Source organism: Pangasianodon hypophthalmus, chromosome 24 (assembly GCF_027358585.1).
Source record: "Pangasianodon hypophthalmus isolate fPanHyp1 chromosome 24, fPanHyp1.pri, whole genome shotgun sequence".
Lineage (NCBI taxonomy): Eukaryota > Metazoa > Chordata > Actinopteri > Siluriformes > Pangasiidae > Pangasianodon > Pangasianodon hypophthalmus.
In genome coordinates this window covers 10,671,210-10,693,739 of record NC_069733.1, presented here as the reverse complement: position 1 = coordinate 10,693,739, position 22,530 = coordinate 10,671,210, and the positions used below count along the sequence as shown (strand labels likewise).

The 22,530-nt window shown below is 38.6% G+C and overlaps 1 protein-coding gene across 3 annotated transcripts in view; it reads right to left on the bottom strand.

Annotated features, from left to right (window-relative positions):
- si:dkey-40c11.2 (drebrin-like protein B) overlaps positions 1-22,530 on the bottom strand; it is a 45,048-nt gene that overhangs the window by 12,298 nt on the left and 10,220 nt on the right. For all 3 annotated transcript variants that reach the window (XM_026931584.3, XM_026931585.3, XM_034299222.2), the window contains 3 exons: positions 9,101-9,156; positions 8,558-8,670; positions 7,237-7,311 (listed from right to left, as the gene is read on the bottom strand). In XM_026931584.3, the coding sequence (XP_026787385.3) occupies positions 7,237-7,311; positions 8,558-8,670; positions 9,101-9,156 (244 nt within the window). The remainder of the gene's footprint in view (positions 1-7,236; positions 7,312-8,557; positions 8,671-9,100; positions 9,157-22,530) is intronic.

Sequence of the window (22,530 nt, the reverse complement as noted above, 5' to 3'; positions counted from 1 at the left end):
GTAAGAAGCGCCATTACAACCTGAATTGACTTTCAACTCTACTAGTTATTAGTAAAGCATGCCATCACCTCGCATTTAAAAACTAACAAAGGATAAAACCTTAACAATGTAGCTGCTTTACCTAGACACAGTTAATACACACAGTTAATAACCAAAGACTTTCTGCTATAAAGTTTTGCTGTCAGCAGAAACACAACAGGCTTTATAAAGCTGTTACCAGATTCTGGCAGCTTTTTTATAATGTTAATTAACACGGCAGCAAGCTCTTTATAATGTTAATGAACAAATTAATACTTTTCTTACTGAAAAATCCAGCTTGGTCTGAGCTACAATCTGCCAAAATACATGCCCAGCCAGTTAGTGCTGGTGGATGGAAAGAATTTGAGTTACTAATGCAAAAATCATATGCAAGTGTTCCAAGAAAATAACACAACAACAAGGCAATCAGAAAATCTTAAACATCTATTAATCAATTTAATCAAGTAACAGGGAAGCTGGAAAATATCAGCTCAGCCTATGTTTTGGTAGCTGGTTAGACCAAGCTGGAGTATTTTAGGAATTATTCTAAAAAAAAAAATTCCAGTTATTATTTGATAGCAACTGCACAAATCAATAAGTGTTTTGTGTTGTGTGCTCCTGTCTCGTCACCGGTCCTCCTTGGCAAAAAGCATACTATAGAACCCTGAATATTTATGGGCTGCATTAACCATGATCATGTGGCAGATGATGATTTGTTGATGGTGGATAACCTGTCTAAGACGCACAGAGGGTATACAGCCGATGTGCTTTAAAAAGGATATGGATATGATAATGAGATTCAGCTTGGTAATCTCCAGTGTTTGCCATGCAAAAAAAAAGATCCAAGAAAAACCCAACCACTTCCAGTAATTGCTGTGAAATTGCTGTGAAAACGCCCATTTTTCCCAGCTCAGGCTCACTGCATTGAGAAGCAAAACAAGAAGATATTAAATAAAAATGAGACAATACAGAGAAGTAGCTAGAGGGGATTGAGACACCACCAAAGTGCGTCACACAATTCCTGTTACTGATACTATGTGTCAGAAGCCAAGATGGAGAATCTGGTTTGAATTGTCCACCCATATGATTGAAATGAAATGTGTGCTTCTGGTTGGAAATGGAGATGTCTTAGCATGTTCTGGTCAGGCATTGTTTATGAAAGACAATGCAAGGTCTTATAGAAGGTTTAAAGGAGCCAAAATACAATAAAAATAAGCCAAGCAACCAGGCATTGAGAAGATATTTTGTGGCGAATTACTGAATATTAAATCTCTTACAAACAATTTTCTACATAAGACCTAGTATAAATGTCAAGGGGCACTATATGGCTTGATATGGCTACTATGCCTCTACTTGCATTGAATCACTGGCATCCACTGCATCCCTTTTGGCTTTGGGCTCCAGCAGACTCTATCCAGAGCTGCCAAGAACAATAAAAGCTCCAGCAAGCACGGTAATCTGCTATTAATTCCAGTTACCATTCCAAACAACGCAGCCATCTATGACCTCATGCTCAAAACGTGCTTTATAATGAAGGTGGTCAGAGGTGCCACCGTGACAGCAGAAAGCAGGAAGAGAGCTTGAGAGACTTGACTGATATCCAGGAGAGAGAAGAATGATGCGCACTGCCACACAAGTATACCAGTACCTGTGCAGGACTGGACATGTGATTTGGACTAATGCTGAGCAGCTCCCACAGTTGACGTGGCATTATTTTGTAGTGGCGTGTGGAGTCTGAGAGCTTCCTGGATACCTAATGTGTCATTTTGATGTTCCAGTGACAGTAAAAACGAGGGTTGATGGGTGAGTTTGGAGGTCCAGCTTCTCTGACACTTTAAAACCTTTTTCCACAGTAGATCGTGACAAAGCAACAGACGACCGTTTCTTTTCTACGCACATGTGCTACAGAGCCATGATTTCAACAACAAAAGCAAGAGACATTTGAATTGAGATTTTCTCAATTCTATTCAAACTAGGTATGACACAGTAAAGCGACAAATCAAAATAACTGAATCCTCGGACCAAGCCATGTGTGGTCAGACATTAATTCATTCCCACAACTTATGTTTCTACCTGTCATTAGTTCCCATCTACAGTTTGACACACAAAATTGCAAGAAAAACTTATAACCGTGGTTGCATTTTATCTTGTCATATAAAACCTCTCATTAAATGTGTATAGAGACATTGTGAAGAAAAATAAAGCTTCAAACAAAATACCAGAGAGCACTGGTCATTCTTGTGTGTGTATATACATAGCTAGTACATTTAACTTGCTTTGCTATTCTGCCAGTGAAGCTAGCATTGAAGCCTGGCAAGTAACATGTAAATCAATTTGCAACAACAGCCAACAAGAGACAAACTAAAAGCAACACAAGCAGCCTGTCACTTGGTAGTGTGAACGCAGGGTAACTTGTCTCCAGAAATTGTGTATCCGACACGCTTGAGTTCTCAACATGGGATTCAAAGAACACACACAGCTGTCAAGGACCGAAGGCCACACTGAATTTCTAAAATAATAAGTACATAACAAATATGCGTCTTCATTCTCCTACATAAACAAAGCCTTCCCTCGGAAGGGGAGTCATGAAAGGTCCCACAGCGTATATTTCACTACATGTCAGAAGAGCCGAAATGAAAACGGAGAACAGAAGACATTCTTTGAATGCCTCTTAAGCTGACCGGGTGGTGCCTTTAAAAGGCAATAAGTATACAAGTGACCCTGTTTGCATTCAATAAACTCATAAAACTCTTCTCTGTGATTATGGAAATGTTAGGCAAACATGGTCTGGCTGGTAAAGCCAGGGGAGGCCACGGAGACCGTGAACGTTCTCACGACATCAGACACAACTTGTCTAACTCGGCTCTGAAACAAGGAATTCACTCAACACTTCCATATGCAGAGGCCAACGATGGGGCGACTGAGATTACCTTTTTCAGAGCCATTCTTTTCTTTCTTTCTCTCTTCCTCCATTCCATCCTTTCATTCTGCTCCTTCTTCCTGTCCTCCGCGTGTGAGAGTTTATTTGTTGATGCGGTGCTCAGTAGAGCTGGAGAATAATAGGCAACAGAGAGGAGGAAGAGAGCGTCTGAGCTGTGCCTGTCACCAGCCATTGAACAGGCACTCCGCAAATACAGACAGAGGAAGGAAACAAACCGCAAATAGGAAACCTGGGCTAACAATAGAAAGTGGCTTTTTTTAATGTGGTAGGCTTGTGAGATGGTGTGTAATATGCCATCGTCCTATCGTGCCCCCTAATGATTGCCAACTGACGATAGTATCACCTGTGGCTTTGAGGGGGGGAAAGAGGGTGTGGCCAGACACCTGTAACACATGTCGTGTACATCAAGTTACGTCATTACATGTTTTTTTGTTTTATTTGCTTAATTATCCATTAACAAGATCAGGAATGCTTGTAAAACTAAAGTCAGGACTGGAAATAAACATAATGAGTTATTAGCTGTAACTAAGCTCATTATAAAATTAGCTGTAACTAAGCTCATTATAAATAAAATTATATAAACTACACGTGCATGGGCTCTGTGGCGAACAGCAGCGTTAGACAAAGAGCAAGCCAGTTGCTGAGTCAGAGAGCAGGTTATTAAGGGTATACAGGATACACAGTAAGCAAAAAGGAAACACATATATCGAGACACAACACACTTTATTTTTGCCGATCTTAAAGGGCCAGACACCATGTTTTCCAACAGACATGTAAATTGTCTGACTTGACAGCCATCACAATAGTTGGAATCTATCAACGATTCCTGATACTACTGTCAAACTTCACAGTCCTAACCTGTGGTATTGCACCTATTTCAATGTGCGTATTCACAGCTGAAGTTTTTGAAATGAACAACTGGGGGTATTTCTGGTTTCACCAAAACCAAACATTGTCTTTCTAAAAGATCTTGATTTCTTTTAAGAGTGCTCCAATACAGCCAGAGCTTTTGCTTCCCATGCTTCTCAAGCCAAGTACGAGACAAAAATCATAGTTGCTCAAGTTAGCACAATAGTCAGTACAAGCTTATCACACCCAGACAAGCCTGTGCAATCCAACTTTACATTTTTATCACTTTCGCAAAGCCAATTCCAAACAAATACAATTCACACACACACACCTGCTCACACACAGAGGAAGCAGACGTGCTGCGACAAACACATGCTGAAATGAAATGAATAGAGCACTTGTCACCGAGCAATCATCAATCACAATTGAAGATCAACACACTCAGTGTGACGAATAGCCATTTCATTGTAACAGAAGATGAGAGTACACAACACAATGACTAAATTATCATTTTACACCTCCTACCTCCCTCCTTCTCTTGTTGCAATGTTGGTGGCACTATTGTTCTACACCGTTTCTACATACTAAATTTTCATCCACAGCGGTCTCTCCAAACAAGACCTGGGCTCACACAGGCTGAGTGTGTGTGTGTGTGTGTGTGTGTGTGTGCCTTCCAGCTCACTCCTATCATGTCTGGCTTTTGTATTCAGAACTGCAGAATGAGGACTGTAATTATTCGTTTAAAGAGATAGAAGAAAGGGAACAAAGAGTTCACAGAGGAATATAGAACATTCCAGAAGGATACACACACAGGATGTATAAAAACAAACAGGGAAACGTCGCCCCCTTACTCATGCTAGTCCTAAATGCTTACAAATGGGCTTGAACTGAGCTGATTACTGGGAATCTATAATAAATTCCATGTATTAGTATTTTAATACCAGAGAAGCATTCTGTTGCTGTTTTAAGCAGCACAAAACTAAATTATAAGTGTCATGTTGTGTCTGTGTTTCTGGCAACAACAGGGCATAAAGCATTATTGTTAGCAGTGTACAGCAACATGGCTTCCTTCACTAAAACAAGAGCTTAAATCATTCCGGAGCCGAGGATATACAAACATTTATTTAGAAGATACAGTTTAATATCTCCTAGCTCACCCAGCTTCTATTGTTGTTTAGATCATGCCCTATCTCCTTTGCATTAAAAAGCATTCAGAGAAACATTTTTATAGATGTCCAAGTTTTTTACCATCATGGTCTGCTCATGAGTTAGCAATTACGTCCCATCGGCCTGTGCCATCACTTTAGAATAAAGAAATACAGTTGTGACAGTTACTTTAAAATATCCAATACAGGCCTATCCTTTTTCATAATCACATGTGTGTGTGTGTGTGTGTGTGTGTGTGTGTGTGTATCTGTGACATGCAGGAGAAGGAATAAGAGCCACTGAAGGAATCGGACATATGATAATATAACAACTCCAAAACAATCTAAAAAAAAAAAAAAAAACAGTGCTGGAATGGGCAATATGGCCTTCGAATAATATCACAGTTTGTGGCATATTTTTGCAATAATGATATGGAGAAAATGCTAGCAAGCTAAATAAACTTTAGCTGTTCTTACAGCAGCTACAGTTCTTGCAGGCTATCACTAATGACAGACAAATAACTAGCCTAGACAAATGTAACTAGACACCCATATTGTTTTGGTAATAAACCTTTACATATTAAAGCTGTGTAAAATGAGATAAATGTAAGTCCCTCTGGATAAGGGCGTCTTCCAAATGCCATAAATTTAAATGTAGTGATATCTGATGTATTTCCCAGGATGCTACACATATATAATTAGCTAGGTGGCTAACATTGTATTTTAGATTAGATTACTGGATTACGTATTAGTGGCAGTATGAAAAATATGGTCATGTGGTTTCATGACCACAATATTTCTGCATGTTTCGCAAATGACTAAGATTTGTTTGGAATCTGATCCCATGTAGCCACAGGACTTCTACACTACAGACTTAGCTCATCTTTTAGGAACTAATTCCTAAGTGTCAGCAGTGGACCTACAGTCTGAACACCTTTTAGATGAACTGGAATGCTGACTGCGCCCCAGGACTCCTCACCCGTCATCAGTGCCTGACCTCACTAATGCTCTTGTGGCTGAATGAGCATAAATCCCCAAAATGGGGAATGCTTACTGCCCCATTTAGCTCCATAGAGGTATTATTGAACCTAACAGTACAAGAAAACAGAATGTACTAATAGAGGCCCATCTCTTTGCCCCATGCTTGGGGAAGGACCAGATGACAGGACAGTTAATGACAGATTGGGCTAGTTTAAAAGTACTCTGTGGCCACCAAGATCTTGTTTTATAGCAAATAAAAAGAATTAAATCTAATAAATTTCCACACAAAGGGAAAGTGTAAGCACAGACAGTGGGTCTATGATGCACAGAACCATTTCTATTGTAAGACACTGTATATTTCAAAGAGATGGAAATGGGCATTATGGAGTGGATAATACATCTGAAATACTTGTTTCCCACGCTAAGGCTGAGAAACAGAAGAAAAAGAAGAAATGTCTCCCTTTTCCAATGCCCAAATCTTTGGGCTAGTTTCAGGTCTTTTGTGTGGTTTGAGATGGAGTTGGGCTGGAAATTTTGCTGAAACCCGCCAACCCTGGTAATGATATTACCTTGAATACAGTTGAACCCTCAAAATACGCTGTATGCTGGATGACTGTATGTTGTTGACTCTCAACTGCCTATTACAGGTAACTCTAAAAACCCACTAGATACTAACCTATAGCATAAGTCAAGTGTGATAGCCTGTCAATTTTGTTTGTCATTATCATGTGTCGTCCTGCCCTACCAAAATCTGTTGTCATGAGCCACTGCTGAAGTAGGAAAAATTGTTTTTAGCATTAAAATGTAGCAGTAAAATGTAAAATGGATCATTTGATAACAACAGTGCAGTAGGCATAGTAGGTCATAACCCAATTCAGAGTCACACTCATTTAGAAAAAGAATTCAAGAATAGAAATAGACATGAAATGCACTTGATACTAGGTTTACTTCATCAGGGTAGTGAATACAAATTGCAATTGTGCAGCAATGTCACCACATTGTTAGACGTTATTGGACTTATTGGATGATTCTATATTTCACAAAAATTCTCAAAACCACTTCTGAATTAAGAAGGAAGTTTCAAAAGTGGCACATGACCCAAATATCTACCCTGCGGTTAAACAATGGCATTCAAAACAAAATCTGCCTGAGTCTTGTTACATTTCCTCATATTTGTGAGAGGACAAAAAAGTGTAACATATGTAATAGGAATTTTATGATTATTGGCTAGGTAACAGTAGCACATCATTTTGAGTGAGAGAGAGAGAGAAGCTTAAAAAAGGAAGAATGGAAATTGGTTACCTTGAAGAAGTTTTTGACTGCGGGCACATGACTTGCACATTCTGTCCTTCGAAACTCATCCACATCTTCTCCAACCTGTGGAGCGTAGTTAGAGGAAGTTTTGACATAACTGAACATTTTCATAGCATGAATTAACAGAAATCATTTACAGTCTGCACGTACATTCACTACAGTGATAAACGGCTACATAAATCTAACAGCAATCAGTTTCTGATCATGTACATTTCAACCAAGGCCAGTTATTGGATTATATTTATATTGTATTTATGCAGTACAGAAACATACAGCATGACCTGCAGAACAGAATAAACACATTGTCAGATATGCTGATTTACTGCATGCCTCAGGGGATTTTAAACAGGAAGTGACTTCTAGTTCCACTGAAAGTTCAAAACTTGACTAATCTAGATTAAATATGATTAGGGTTAGTAATACACTTGTTTAGGCAAAGATACTCGTGTGGCAAGATGCTTTCAATTCAACTGGAAGAGACAACAAACTGTAGGAGGTTATGCCATGAAAATAACATGAGGGAAAAAGGAAGATGTGGAGGTTTTATGGCCAGAGACTACACTTATCATGGAGCAAAACAAAAACCAAAAGGAGTGCATTCTTCAGAATAATTTGAAATTCCATAGTAAGAAATGTCTTGTTAAATGAACCAGAATTGTTTATTTGTTGTTTAAGTTAAATAGAATAAGTGTAATGGTATCTGTGGGGTTATCTGATACACACAAAGTTTTTAACTGCACTGTTAACAGGTCAGCAAAGCCACTACCCCTTCTCTGCATCGCCTGACTGGCTACAGATGCCACCTCTGACCTCAAACACAGCATTCCAGCCTTGTTGTCCTGGCAACCAGTGCTGGGGAGGTTACTGAGACGGTTCCCAGCATGCTTTGCGAGCTTGTGAGTGTATTTGAGCTCTTTCAGTTACACGCTGTCTGGGGGTCAAAGCCCTTTTGTGGGGAGAAACCCATTGACATATCTCATCAACAGGAGCCTCACATACATCCCTCCTTAAAAAACAGCCTTTCCAAAGATCCTTCTGTATCAACTAATGTGGAGCCACATGAAGCTCACACCCCAAGGAAGGACCAATGGGAGCAGAGCATCGAGGGTTCACATCCAATAGGAATAAATGAACGTGATCTCACCCAAAGTAGTGTGGCACTAATGCCAGGCTTTATGGCTTTAAGGCAGTCAGGAAAGCTGTGTCTAAATCTAGTTTTAGATGCAAACTCTGTTGAGTGTGGTGATGAAATCAGACAACAGTGTAAACCATCTGAAATGACACTTCTGCTTTCACATCATCAGCTTACCCAGCAGATCAGGACTATCCGTGGCTGCCCCACTTCAGGCAGTGCAACCCTGCACAGTCCATACATGGGTTTGGCAATGTGAAATTTCTGGGCCAATTCTGTCAAGCCTCCAGCTACAGAGAGAAAAAAATTTATGGATAAGAGGAGAGATTACAAATTATTCTGACAATAACTAAGCTCTTTATCATACAACAAATCTTCTGTCAACAACATTTGCTTACATGGTTTTGCCAGATTGCCATCTCAATCACTTAAACATGAACCAAAGTAATTTGTAGAATACTCTGTAGAAATGTATCCTTTATATTATCTCATAAAAATAGCAAAAGCTGTCATAATAAGAACCAGAGCCTCAACCAGAATGTTTCCACCTTCTGGCAAGTCCTTAGTTTTTCAAAATTGCACTAATGTCATGAATATAAATCAACACATTTATATTCATGGACACAGCACAAAATGTTCGGAACATAACTAATAGATTAATTTTAAAAAATCTTCTATGCAATTAAAAAATCATGCATATTCACATTGTTGTGATCTTACTTCCAGAATCAAAGAGCTTCAGGTTGTTGGTGAATCCATCGTATGCAAACAACGCCCTGGAAAAAGAGAAAACAAGGTTTATTTATTATGCTGGTAATAGTCATGATCTTGAATTCTGTTTAATTATATGATTACCATCATTATGATGTCTTGGTATAACCACACTATGGACTACAAGATGAGAAGATGGCCTTAATGTCAACAAGAACATTCACAGGTCTCGCTCTGGTGCACTTCCTAGATTCTCCTTAAAAGTAAAGGTCAGATGTGCCTAACTAGTGCCTCATCTACACTAACGTCAGATCACTGGAATGTAGTGAGTGGGTAGGCAGCTGTGAGAACCATATGCTTTCACACACCCGGCACACCATTCACAATGTCTCGAACTGCCCCACACTAGCATTTTATCATACATACCGAGACTGAACCCCAACAAAACGTCCTGGGCCTCCCCTGGGGTAAATAGATCTACTGAATGTTCTCACAGGTGAGCTTTCTTCTTTCTGCTCCATAGGCTGTCCTACATGTTTTCAATTAAAGGGCCCTTGGGAGCAACTATCAAACTCTGCACAGGCTACAAGCCTTGACTTACAGGTTTTTTCGCTGTATTAGTGAGAACTTGCCTGAGTACACACATTTGACAGGTTCAAGTTGGAGCTGGTACTTCTGCGTTCTCTAAGGACACCAGAGCTAATAACTCATATAATTGTAGTGTGTAGAAACCAAAGAAAGCATCTGAACCCAGGTCACAGCTGTTTGTTAGCACAAGTCAGTCAGGGCTACTGTAAAGCCATCCTTTTTGCACTTGATCAGAGAACAAATTCAAAATTTGAGAAAGTGTTTTGCCCTAAGCACTAACAGAACAATACACAGGTCGCAGAAATGTGAGATGAATCATCTAGTAGAGGTTATGACATTTATTCTGTTTGCAACTTGATATGGCAGGATGTGACAGGTCTAGAGCTAGGATATGGAGTACAATGTCACTCCAGGCCAAACCACACTGGTTTCCTTCCCATGGCTTATTTATGTTTTTTGGGCAGTAGGTAGTAGTTAATGGGAGTGAGCTTACAAATCTCTTTTGGTTGTGTTTTTAATGGGTTTGCTATGACATTCTCACAATTGCTGTCTGGCAATGCATAAAAAAGACTCAATACATTAAACAATTAATCATTATGTGTGTGGTCTTCACAGTAGCGCAAAGTAACACATCAAGAAACACATTTAACCCCTTAAATTCTAGACTCGTTATTCAGTTATTTATCTGAAAGTATAATTTTCAGTATTCACTATGAATTTTGCAGTAACCACAATGAAACTAATAGGACGGTTAAGCATCCACATGTCTGGACTAGCTGAAGTGCCCTGGGAGTTTATGTGGTTAATTATAGATAAAAAGTAACCTTGTTTTACTGGTTGTTTCTTCGGTCACCCTAAGTCAACTAAGCATGAGTTCAAGTAAACCTTAAATAAACCCATTCATTTCAGTAAAAAGGGCTAATAACTATAAGAACTCAGTGAGAAATATAACAGGTTTGATAATGGTGGGTTTTGATTTCGACATCATAAAAATTTTTTTTTAAAAACCCTAGCTACACTTCACTGACCCCTGAAGGTCCCCAGAACCCAGTATAAGTACATTACATAATATTCAGGTGCTACTTCTGAAGACACATCCACAGCGGATGGAGCTTTTGTAACATCTGGGTCGTGTCATATGTCAATTCATACATAATGATTGAACTAGAACAAGCATATTGTCATTGTTGTCCTAATGTCCACCAGGGCCGTGCTCACAGGAAGTCATCCAAATGATGACCCCTGTCTCTGATACAATGCCTAAACATTATCCATCCAGCCACAACACGCCCCCCCACCCTCCCGGATCCACATGGATCAGTTTGCAGTTCGGCTGCTGTAACTCCACTGTTCTTAGAATTAATAATAAGGTGGTGTGAGAGAGGTACAAAGTAAACACTGTCACTCTGTAGTGTGAGATGAGGCAGGTGCTAAGTGGGAAATTCTAGCTAAAATGCTGGAAGCAGACTGTAAATAATTAATGTACTACATAAGAATTGAGTATCATGTTTGTGCATATAAAACTGGCTCAACATACACGCTTTAAAATGCTCTTAAATATTATCGCGAAAGTATCTTTAATCGTATTTCAAATAAGCAATTATAGTTACATTAGGCTTTATTTTCAAGCATTATTATCAGCAATTATAGTTACATTAGGCTTTATTTTCAAGCATTATTATCAGCAAATGTTACATCTTTAGAAGTAGTCTCATAAATCCCTTCTGAGCTTTGGCTATATGGTGGCTTAGATTAATGAACTCTACATGCCTTGACTTGGGAAACCTGAAGACTAAAGAAGGTCATGCTTTAAGAACTAAAATCGTAATACAGAATGCTAGGATGTGCTGTCATTTTTAACACTTGGCCAGACAGCATCAGCTAAATTCTCATGAAACCTCGGTAAATCATTCAAAACAAGTTATAACTAAAGCCTTATTCAGACTGGATTAATTTTACATGGGGAGGCGGTGCATTGTAATTATTAGCGGTTAATCTCTGGGTTTTTAATCCTGTCCAAATCTGTCATGTCAGTATTTTTTTTACTGACATGACTCATGTGAATTCATCTGGAAAGATTAGAAAGAAAGTACTGTAGCTTCTGTAAATTGAACAGAAGAAATAACACCAGGTAATATGTATCTCGTCCACATGGTACATGTTGGTAAAGATTCTGTCATATGCTGTAGGAAAATTGGTTTTCTGCTTTTACTTCAGTAAAAAGACACCAAAAACTAAACAAAACCAAGTATGGAGTTTAAAATGCAGAAAATAAAATAGAAATGATGTTTAAAAGGACTTCAAAGAAGCCAAGCTTCTGAGGGTTTTATATCATTCATATATCACCTATGAACGATCAAATGCAACCTGTGCAACCACGAGCCCCATAACGAGTGTTGTTAATAAAGGTCAAAACAATCGGTTTGTATTAAAATGAGCTCTATGATGCACACATGGAATTAGAGTATCAAGCATGTGTGCATGCTTATGCCATAAAAATATGTTATTATAAATTATAAATACCACAGACATCCTCCAGCAATATTGCTTAACAGACATATGTCTGGAAATCTTATCCCATGTGAACAGTATTTAATAGCCTGTCTTGGGCCCACAGTTGCTCCTCAATGTTTCTCCAAAAGTCATGTTATGATGAATGTACACTAATCCCCCCCCACACACACACCCACACCCACACACACCCACACACACACACCCCGGGCAGTAAGGGTTTCAGAAATCCTACCCAATGTCATGGTGTGTTATTGCATTCAGTGTCTACTCTGTGAGGACCACACACACCTACAAACAATGACGTAGTAAATGTGCGCAAACAGTTCTGTCTTCACTACAACACTTTCAGGCTAGAGTGATATCTCCTTGGTGACAGTGTCCATGGCGTTAGCAAGACAATGCACACCTTGAGCACATTTGAATGAACAAGCAGTGTGTGTTTAGTCTTGCTCATGCATTCTCCTTTAACGACTCCTTAGAGCACAAAGGGTGAGCCAAGGCAGAATGATTTTGAATACTAGTGTGTCAGTTGATGCTGCAGATATGTACTTTTGAAAGGTGATCTAGTGCAAGAAGTTATGATTTCAGTTAATGTGATCCTGCATGAAATGTCTTTCAGCCGTGACCCTGAAATAACCCTGTGATTTTCTTCATCCTCACCAGGGGAGAGAGCCGTATCATGGGGATCAGATACAGCTGTTAAGGCGTGCTGTAGCTGGGCGTTTCACAACATGGCGAGATGTCATTACCTCATGTGAGTTAAGGCTGCAAACAGCTCACAGATGCTTCAGGGCTAGGATTGGATTTCTGTAGCGCTTATTCATGGTATCCAGTGAGGGAGCAAACGAGGGACAAAGATGCAAGAGAATCAGCAGCATCATCTGTGAGGAATGGACTGTAGTTTGGGATTGATGCAATCTATATTTTTTCAAATGTTTGTTAGGAGTGAAGTCAGTTGAATGTGGTCATCCTACTAGACAGGACAAAGGCCCTATGAGGTCTACAACAGGAGACGGAGATCATTGAGAGAAAAACAGTGGCTCAGACTTCCTCTCTTCACACATGCAGCTTTCCACTGATGAGAAAAACAGTTCCTTAACCCACTCCATACACGTCCGAGCTCAGAAGAAAAGCGGTGGAGGAAAACTGGGTACACACAGATGAGAAACATGAAGGAAGGGGAAGAGAGACAAATAGGGAGCTAAAAAGGCAACACAGGGTGTTTTATGGGCAATTTTATGTGATTTATATCCTCACTGCATAGTGTGGCTTTACTCTGAAAAATTACTGACCCTTAAATGGGTTCCTGTGGTTAACACATGAAAACTATTAATACGATACGCTGAATGTGAATTGTTTTCCATCAAGTTTAGTCTGAAAAGAAATTCTCATCAAACTCTCCATCTTTCTGCATTAGCCTCTCAGTCTCATCTTGAAACAGCTGCAAATGAGTGTCTGCTGCCTTAGTGCTGACCTGGGGGCCCCAAGTGCTATTTATAGCAGTCTATCCCAGCACAGAACTCCGAGACATAGCATTCAACATCACTCATTTCCTCTCTTCTTGATGAGTATGCCAAAAATGGGAATAAATGGTCACCCCCCTGCACTGCATTCTCCTTGTGTCTCTGATTGTCTGAATGCTCTGATCTTTACTGAAAGCTCTTCACAAAAAAAGGATGTTGACAAGTTGTGCATAAACGTCTCATTCTGATGGAATCATTCCACGTACAGTAAGTAAAGCTAGAAAACATCTGCTGCAAACATTTTGAATCATATTCTCAAGATTCAACAGCTCAGAGGAGAAAAGGGAACAGTTTTACCCAGCTATGTTCATACAGACATGTATAGAAGACTCATCAGGTGATTTGCCAGTTCGTCCGTACAGCTGTCTGTGTGTAAAGCGTGTGTGTAGCAGGGGTGTAACGCAATGTATATGTATAGGTATCTGTTTAGTTCTCCAAATCCGTGTCTGTAGCTGGATTTAAAACTGACGTGTGTGTGGCCTAAATGGGAATTTTTTTTTTTTTTTTGGAATTAAATATAAACCACACCACTATGCCTCCGCAAACACTGGAAAAACACTGGAAAAAGTTCATAATTGGTCTCACTAGAGATCTGCATGAGACTTTTTTAACATGGATTTTTTTTTATGAATTTAGTTGGTTCTATTTTTGAAAATGTAAACAAACTTGTAGCCTAATTTAAACTAAGGTTGAATGAATGAACACCTTATATGCACAGTGCCATGCTGCCGTGCTTCATGTTAATGAACTAATCTGACTCACTTATAATTATTCTTAATGTATTCTTATTGGGTTGCATACCTAAGCTCTTGAAGCAGGTTAGGAAAGGTTCGCAGCTCAACAAGAAATTCTTTATCTGTTAGTTCTGACATCGCTGTCCTACTTTTGCATTTGCAATTCAATTTTTGACTGTTGACAAATAGCTTTTCAGCTTAGAGAAACATAACTTTGTCGTTAAAGAGAGGTGTCTAAAACTGATCATTAAACAGTGACTCAGAAGCAAAACTCACCCAGGAGACTCTCAGGTCCAGGGGTCACTAGGCTGAGATTATTACAAGATGATAGGTGCAAAACAGCTGTTAGTGTTTACATGAATGCAGTTCCTGGTCATTTAAGAGTCAATTTATGGGCTTAGTTGTGGGAACAGAGTGCAGGACCCCAGGCCCTGGCCTTGCTTTTACCAGCTCAAACTCCAGCCTGGTAGCCTGCAGGCCAAGCACCATAAACCCCCTTTAATAATGAGACATAATGGCAAGAAAGAAGTTGCTAAAGCTTACAGCAGTATACTTGTGTGCTACACATACTGCCTAGGGCATCTATATTGCAATATTAATATCTGCTAATGCTTGGACATTGCACGCTAAAACCCAGATTATGCTGAAATCATTTTGGAGTGGATAATAATGATGCTTAATATAGTAGCTAGCAAGACAATCCCTGAAGTTGCGACTGAAGAATGCTTTGTTCATGTATCTTCTGTTCTGAGAAACAGGACTGTCAGCAGTCTGGCAATCATAAGAACCCCTCCAGAATCCCTGAACAGAGCTTTGCTTCTGGCTGTATCTCACCACTGCCAGGTTCTCACCACTCTCTGCATTGCTCCTAAAGCTGAGCATAGAAGCGACAGAGCTTTCATACAGCCTTAGCAGAGACCATACAATCATAAGCACTTTATATCCTTACTACATACAGTATGACATACAGGGGTGGGTGATATGACAAAAATATCACATCACAATTCTTTCTATGATACACAATATGTAGAACGATATATGCGTTTGCTAAAAAAAACTGCCTCTAAAGTAGTGTTGCATTAAAATAGAATTTAACATTCAAAAGGTAGGAAAAAAAGTATTAAAGATTCAGTAAACTGTAACTAGAGTGTCACTACAATTCACTAGACTGTAATTATAATAAATAACAATCTTTCCAAAAAAAATCTAAATATCTACAATATCTTGGAAAAGCATACAGTGACATAATTTATCACAATATCATATTATGTCATATTGCCCAGCACTAGTGTGACAAGTGTTATTCACTTGTGACAAGTGTTATAAGCCTACAGCAGAAAAAATGACAACTTACCAAAAGACCAAGTTCTGCAATAAGACTCACACCCTCTGATAATTATGACAGGGTTTGACAGTTACGTCTAATGATAACACATTAAACACAACACAGTATTTCTCCCATCTTTTTGTTTTTATCAGACTTGTCAATAGAATAGAGGTGTTACGGTTTGACACATTCTCCTTATTCACCTGACCATACCAAGGCTTGACGTCAGCGGGCTTTGGCTATTTACATCAAATATGGCTGAAATATGATGTGATAACAATACAAAACAGAAAACTTGGTTTTTATATGACATGACCTTAAAATTCACATTATACTACAGCACTGTTGAATTCCTGATTCTGACTGGTCAGAAGGTGTTGATTAATTTTCTATAACGGCAGCTCAACGACTGAATAAACGACTAGTTTCATTTTAATGCGCTCGTTCGAAAATGTTATCGTTATAGTAACAACTCAGTAAACAGATTAAGAAAGTGTGTTGTCATTTAACAAAGGAAAAACATATAATCAATAATGTGGTAAAGTCTTCTGTAAGGAGATTATTGTTTAACATGTATACAAGGAGTCTCCAGTGTCAGTGCTTTGTAGCAGCTGGAAGTAAAACTGTTCCTTTTCCTTTTTTGCAGTGTTTACTGGAAATTTGGGCAGAATGGAGAAGTAATGTTAATTGTAAGCTAACTGAAACATAGGTTATTACCTTACAGCACTTTGAAGTATAATAAAATTTCAGTCATTACGCTAAAGGAAAGACCAATATTTTGTGTCAGATTACAGTAGCCTCATCACAATAATGTTAGCTAATGTTAATCAGTAAGGGCTACTACTTGTGTGTGTGCTACTGTCATCATTGCAACAATAAACATCTTCTATTACTACTTAGATAGTACACTTTTCAATTCAGTCGAGAATATTCGGATTTATAACGGGTCTAGTTCTCAGCTTATTGATGAAAGGGAGTTGTAGTCAGCGAGTAAAACTGCAAATTCTTCCCTTAACGTCAGCTACCTCCGTAAAAATCTTCTGAAACGTGCAGCACGATTAAGTGAAAATCACTGTGCTGTGTAAGTGATAAATCTATTAGGCAATCTATTAGGCATGTGAGAGGTCGTATGACACCGTGCCCCAAACGACTCCAAATAAGCCACAAAGTAAGTAACGTTACAATGATGGACTCTATTGTGCTGTGAGAGAGCACTTTTCTTCCTGTTTTCTTCAAAACAAAAGTGGGGGGTGGGGAGGGGGAACAATTGTGCTTGGGCATGGTACAAGGCAACCGGGCTTAGTGTGAGTATGCTCTCAGAAAGCACAATACATCAAACCTTGAGGCGGATAGGCTCAACAGCAGAAGACCACGTCGGATTCCACTTCTGTCAGCCAAGAACAGTAAGCTGAGGCTGCAGTGGGCACATACTCACCAAACCTGAACAGTTGAAGACTGGGAAAACGTAGCCTGGTCTGAAGAATCTTGATTTCTGCTGAGGCACACAGATGGTAGGGTCAGAATTTGATGCCAACAGCTTGAATCCATGGACCCAACCTGTCTTGTGTCCATAGTCCAGGCTGGTGGAGGTGGTGTAATGGTGTGGGGAATGTTTTCTTGGCACACTTTGGGACCATTAATACCAATCAATCATCGCTTGAATGCCACAGCCTATTTGATATTGTTGCTGAAAATGTGCATCCCTTCATGGCCACAATTTACCCATTTTCCAGCATGATAATGCACCATGTCACAAAGCAAAAGTTGTCTCAAACTGGTTTCATGAACATGACAATGAGTTCAATGTTCTTCAGTGGCCTTCCCAGTCACCAGATCTGAATCCAATAGAACACCTTTGGGATATGGTAGAATGGGAGCTTTGCAGCATGAAAGTGCACCTAAAAAATCTGCAGGAATTGCATGATGCCATCATGTCAACATGAACCAGAATCTCAAAGGAATATTTCCAACATCTTGTGGAATCCATGCCATGAAGAATTGAGGCTGTTTTGAGAGCAAAGGAGGCCCTACCCAGTACTGATATAGTGTTCCTAATAAAGTGCTCAGTGAGTGTATATTTAGCCAACATTCACAAATACAAGGTAATAAATAGACCATAAGAACATACACCATGACTAACTCTGACAAAAGTAGAGGACTCGGTGGCTTAGTCTGAATTTATCAGCGTATCTTAGTGACTGAAAAGTACTAAAGTTGACTTCCTTTATAAGAGAGACAAATCCCCTGGGTGGCAATTCGGTTAAAATAGCAGCTATTTGTAAAGTGACAAAGGAATGAATGGGCTTCCTAAGAGGGGGTTTCTTTCAGCATATTCAGCAAAGTAACATGACAGAGGAGATGTAATGAGTTTAAAAAATGAGACTATGAGCTGGACAGGTGAGTCTGAAAGGTGGCATTTAGGACACTCGCACAAGCAACCGAAAGATGAAGTCAACACAAAAACAACATGATAGTTGCAAAGCAAGAGAAAATGGGGAAAAAAATCAAATGGATAAAGTTCAAGGGGTGGCGAGGAAAGCTGAGCTGGAATGTGGTATTGAGGGATGGAAATTGTAGCCCAGCCAAACTGTTTTAATATACAATGAACAAATAAACTGCAAACTATGCCAAAGGGCAAACAGGAGTGGAGGCGGAACTCTAAACAGATTCGAACAGGAGGGGCAGGAACCAAGAGGCCTGTTTACATTCAGGGTTCACACAGCTTTTCTAAAGCAAAATAACACTTTGTCAGCATTTTCAAGATTTTTATTTTATTATTTTTATGTTTATATATATATATATATATATATATATATATATATATATATATATATATATATATATGTATATATATATATGTATGTATATATATAAAAGCTATGATATTTCTTTTTTTACCTTTTCGAGACATTTGCCTGGTCCCCACAAAGGGCACAGCTTTCTTTTTTTTTTTTTTTTTTTTTTTACCACATTATCACAGATTTTATTTTAACCACTAAAAGAGCCTAAAGTTCCCAGGTTCCGGTTACAATTGGATTAGGTCAGATTTAGTCATAGCATTAATTAGCTGTGTTAATAATTATGTAAAATGTATATATTCTACATATATGTAGAATAATAAGACGATTGTGTGTACGTGTGTACTTCACTGACACATTGTGTAAGCTCTGTCTGTTTATATCCTTATGTGTAACTGACAGTATGTGTGTATCACATCATCACACCGCATCTTGACGGTGTTTCCATAATCTATAATAATCACTCATGCAGAAACAAAACACAATTGACTGTTCCAAAGATGTGACTGTAAACTCTCTACTGACACAAATATAATTCATACCTATGTCCAAATATCAAGATTTATATGATATAAAATGTTTTGTACGCTGAGCTGTCGAGTACAATGGGTCATGTGATGAGCAAACATGGCTTCACATGAACAAGATGCTATAGCTAGCATTTTTATGGTTTGCATTATTTAGCCTTGATCTTATTATCCATTTATTTGGTTGTAATTTCTGCTAAAAACGTAAACAGGAGAGTTTAAATGGGAAAAAGCAGTACTGCAGGCAGCAGAATAATGCTAGTACCTCACAACAGAGACACGGCTAGCTACTTAGCTATTGTTATGCTAGCTGCTAGTTTTTCTTTTGTACTATATTATTTCCACAATTATTTAACACTGTTACGGTATCTTTGTCTGATGTTTAGTTTTCCAGCCATTTTAAATTGAACTGACAGCAGGATATGATATCATTTGACCAATCATAGAATTGCTTTAGTATCCAGTGCTAATGTTAATATAAAAAGGCTAACGTTACTGTAAACTCTACTGAGAGAATTTTGACACTGGAGTCTCAGTGAACACACATTACACATAAGAAAAACTACAGATACAAAATTCTGAAATGATGAAATGCATTTATTTATTCATTTATTCAATACATCTATTAAAATCTAAGCATCTTCCAGAAGAAAACTTTTTAAGTCTTTAAAAGATCTGTTATATCTCGACTTCATACTCTCAGTGCTGTATCTGTTTATCTTTTGTATTTATGTATATAACATCAATCAAGTAATTTACTTCACAAATAAAATGTAGGAATGAATTCATTTCAACAACTGCTAGGTAAATATGCACTGTGAGGTAAATATGCAGGTGCCCAAAATATTGGAAATACAGATAACACTGCCGTTTTTTATCCTAGTGAAAGTCAAGAACCAAAAGACAACAAAAAAAGACAAATTGATCATTTTTGTTATGCTGACTTGCTGGCAGCAAACGTCTGTGTTTTAAACTTGTTAACAGAGGACAAAGTGTGTGGTTACAGAATAGGAACCAAACTGTGTGATGAAAGAGGAGCAAGAAGTCTACAGTTACATCTATTGATTAAAGTCTGCACACAGATGCAGTGCAGTGTGAAACCTGAACCTAAATCCTTTGAACTACCTTTCATATGTAAGTTTATACGTTTGTAGCCATATGTGATAGATATGCAGAAAGGAGTTACACTTATGTAAGCCTTCTGTATGACAAATCTTTGCAAATGTTTTATGATCTTTCTTACACCAAGAACTTTTGCAAGGTGCCAAAACAAGACAGTAAGCACACCAGTCAACATAAGTACAATTCAGACAGGATAAGATTTCTGGACATACATTAGGTCTGTTAAATAATATTGCCAGAGGACATCTGTAGTCATGATTGTTTCTCATGGGATAAGAGATTTCTATATAAATCTGAGATGGAAGTGTCTTCATGTGGTTCCCACACTAAAAAAATTCCATGCATACTATATACACCACAATTTATTATAACCCAACTGTTTTGACCCATATAAGCGCTTGTTGTAGGTCTTGTGGCCACAAGTTGTGCTTGATCATTAGTAGGTCATATAACCATAACATGTATATAAGTTATATGTGGACATTCTCGCCTCTCTGACAAAGCCCTTTTAAACTATGTCTATATTTTTTTGTTTCATGTTTTGAACTCTGCCAGTACTTGATATTGTTTTGGATTTGGCTGGCGACAACAGAAAAGATCACAAGACCCAGAGCACCCCAGAGATACTCAGGTAATAATTACATTAGCCCACCTCCCCATGTAAAACTAATCCAACCTGACTAGGACGATATAGTAAGGCAAACATATTGTTACATACAGGTCCATTTAGAGAGCTACATGAACAAGACACCTTACCTCTGAACTGTAATCCATTATTAAAATCTTTTATCTCTGCTCCCCATCTCATTGTGGGATACTTATGTCTCCAGTTAGAAAGGAAACTACCATAATTACTTTACTTAAGTGGTTTTCTCACTGCAAAGGCCAGACAATTACACAGGAACCATTTACTCAGGTCTTCCTCCAGCTCTCAGAAGGTGATGAGAGCTTGAGCCCAGAGGCAACCAGTCTTTCATCATTCATCAACAAGTAGTAGCATTGTGTGCCTCCATATTACTTCTAATGTATGTAAAGTACTTAATTCTGAATTGCCATTCTGTTATGTCAACAAGAACACCCCAGGTTTTGTAAGCATCATAAGCTTGGTTGCAGTAAGAAGTCTTGTATGAACCTGTACAGTTGTTCAGTGGACAATGTTTGATTAAAAGAAATGTAACATGGCAAACACAATACAAATGTGAAGCATGAATAAACTCTGTGTCTAGTTTCAACACTGCAGTGGTAATGTTGAGGCCTTCAGTGGGTTATGTACCATACAGCAGAATCCCTTCCTGGATTAACTGGAACTGGGAGGTCACTGGGCCTCTCCAAGAGAAGACTCCACTGGGACAACTCTGGCATTTCCTGTACAAAATGTCCTACACAGCTACTGGAATACAGACCCAAACTTTATCTACACATATTCGGGTCTTGAATGTTCTTCACTCACACACATTCACATAAACATTCCTTAGTTCTAACTGGATGCCTGTTTTTTCTCTGCCTTAAGTCTCAACCCTCTACAGTCAACATTTATCCAATACAAGCATTTGGCTTTAGAGCCATTTTAGTTTTTTTATCAGCTGTGCAAGCAAAATGCTTCGGGTTTCAGATGATGAAGGACATTTGTCTGGTAGTTTCTCTGGAAAATTTGTATACTATACCTACACAAATTTTTACTACATTCAAATATGTGTATGTTTAATGACCGAGCAATCTGTGATCATACTGCCTGCCAAGTCATTTTATTATAAATTAATTAGGCAAAAAAAAAAACAACCAAATAAGTAAGATAATCATGATAGTCCAGCAACCATTTTACCATGGCATATCATATCAAACAATCACATCACAGGAAACACATGTCAGTTTTACCGACTCTGGCCGCCAGCCAAGCGAGTGTGGTAAACATCTTACAAGCAGCACACTGTGAGGGGATCTCAGCATCGATAGGAATCATGTTTGTTTTTACTCTTCATTTATATTCCCAGAATTAATTTAGGAAAAGAATGATAGGCATTCTGCTTTGAAAGGCTCAGTTTTGCCTCAAAATAATGCAAGATCTCACAAGGTGCACACTAGTTACATTACATTATATTGCTACTGTAATTAACAGCCATGTACTAGCTAGGGTATATCCTAATATTGTTGTGTAGTCCTGTCTAGTTAGTATAAGCTATCCTGTGCATTTATTGTTCTCTGTATTCACTGTACAATTTACACTTGCACTGTACAATTTACACCTTATTTGCAATTAATCTTGTGTACTTTGCTGCTGTATTATAAGTTGTCCTGAATAAACAACA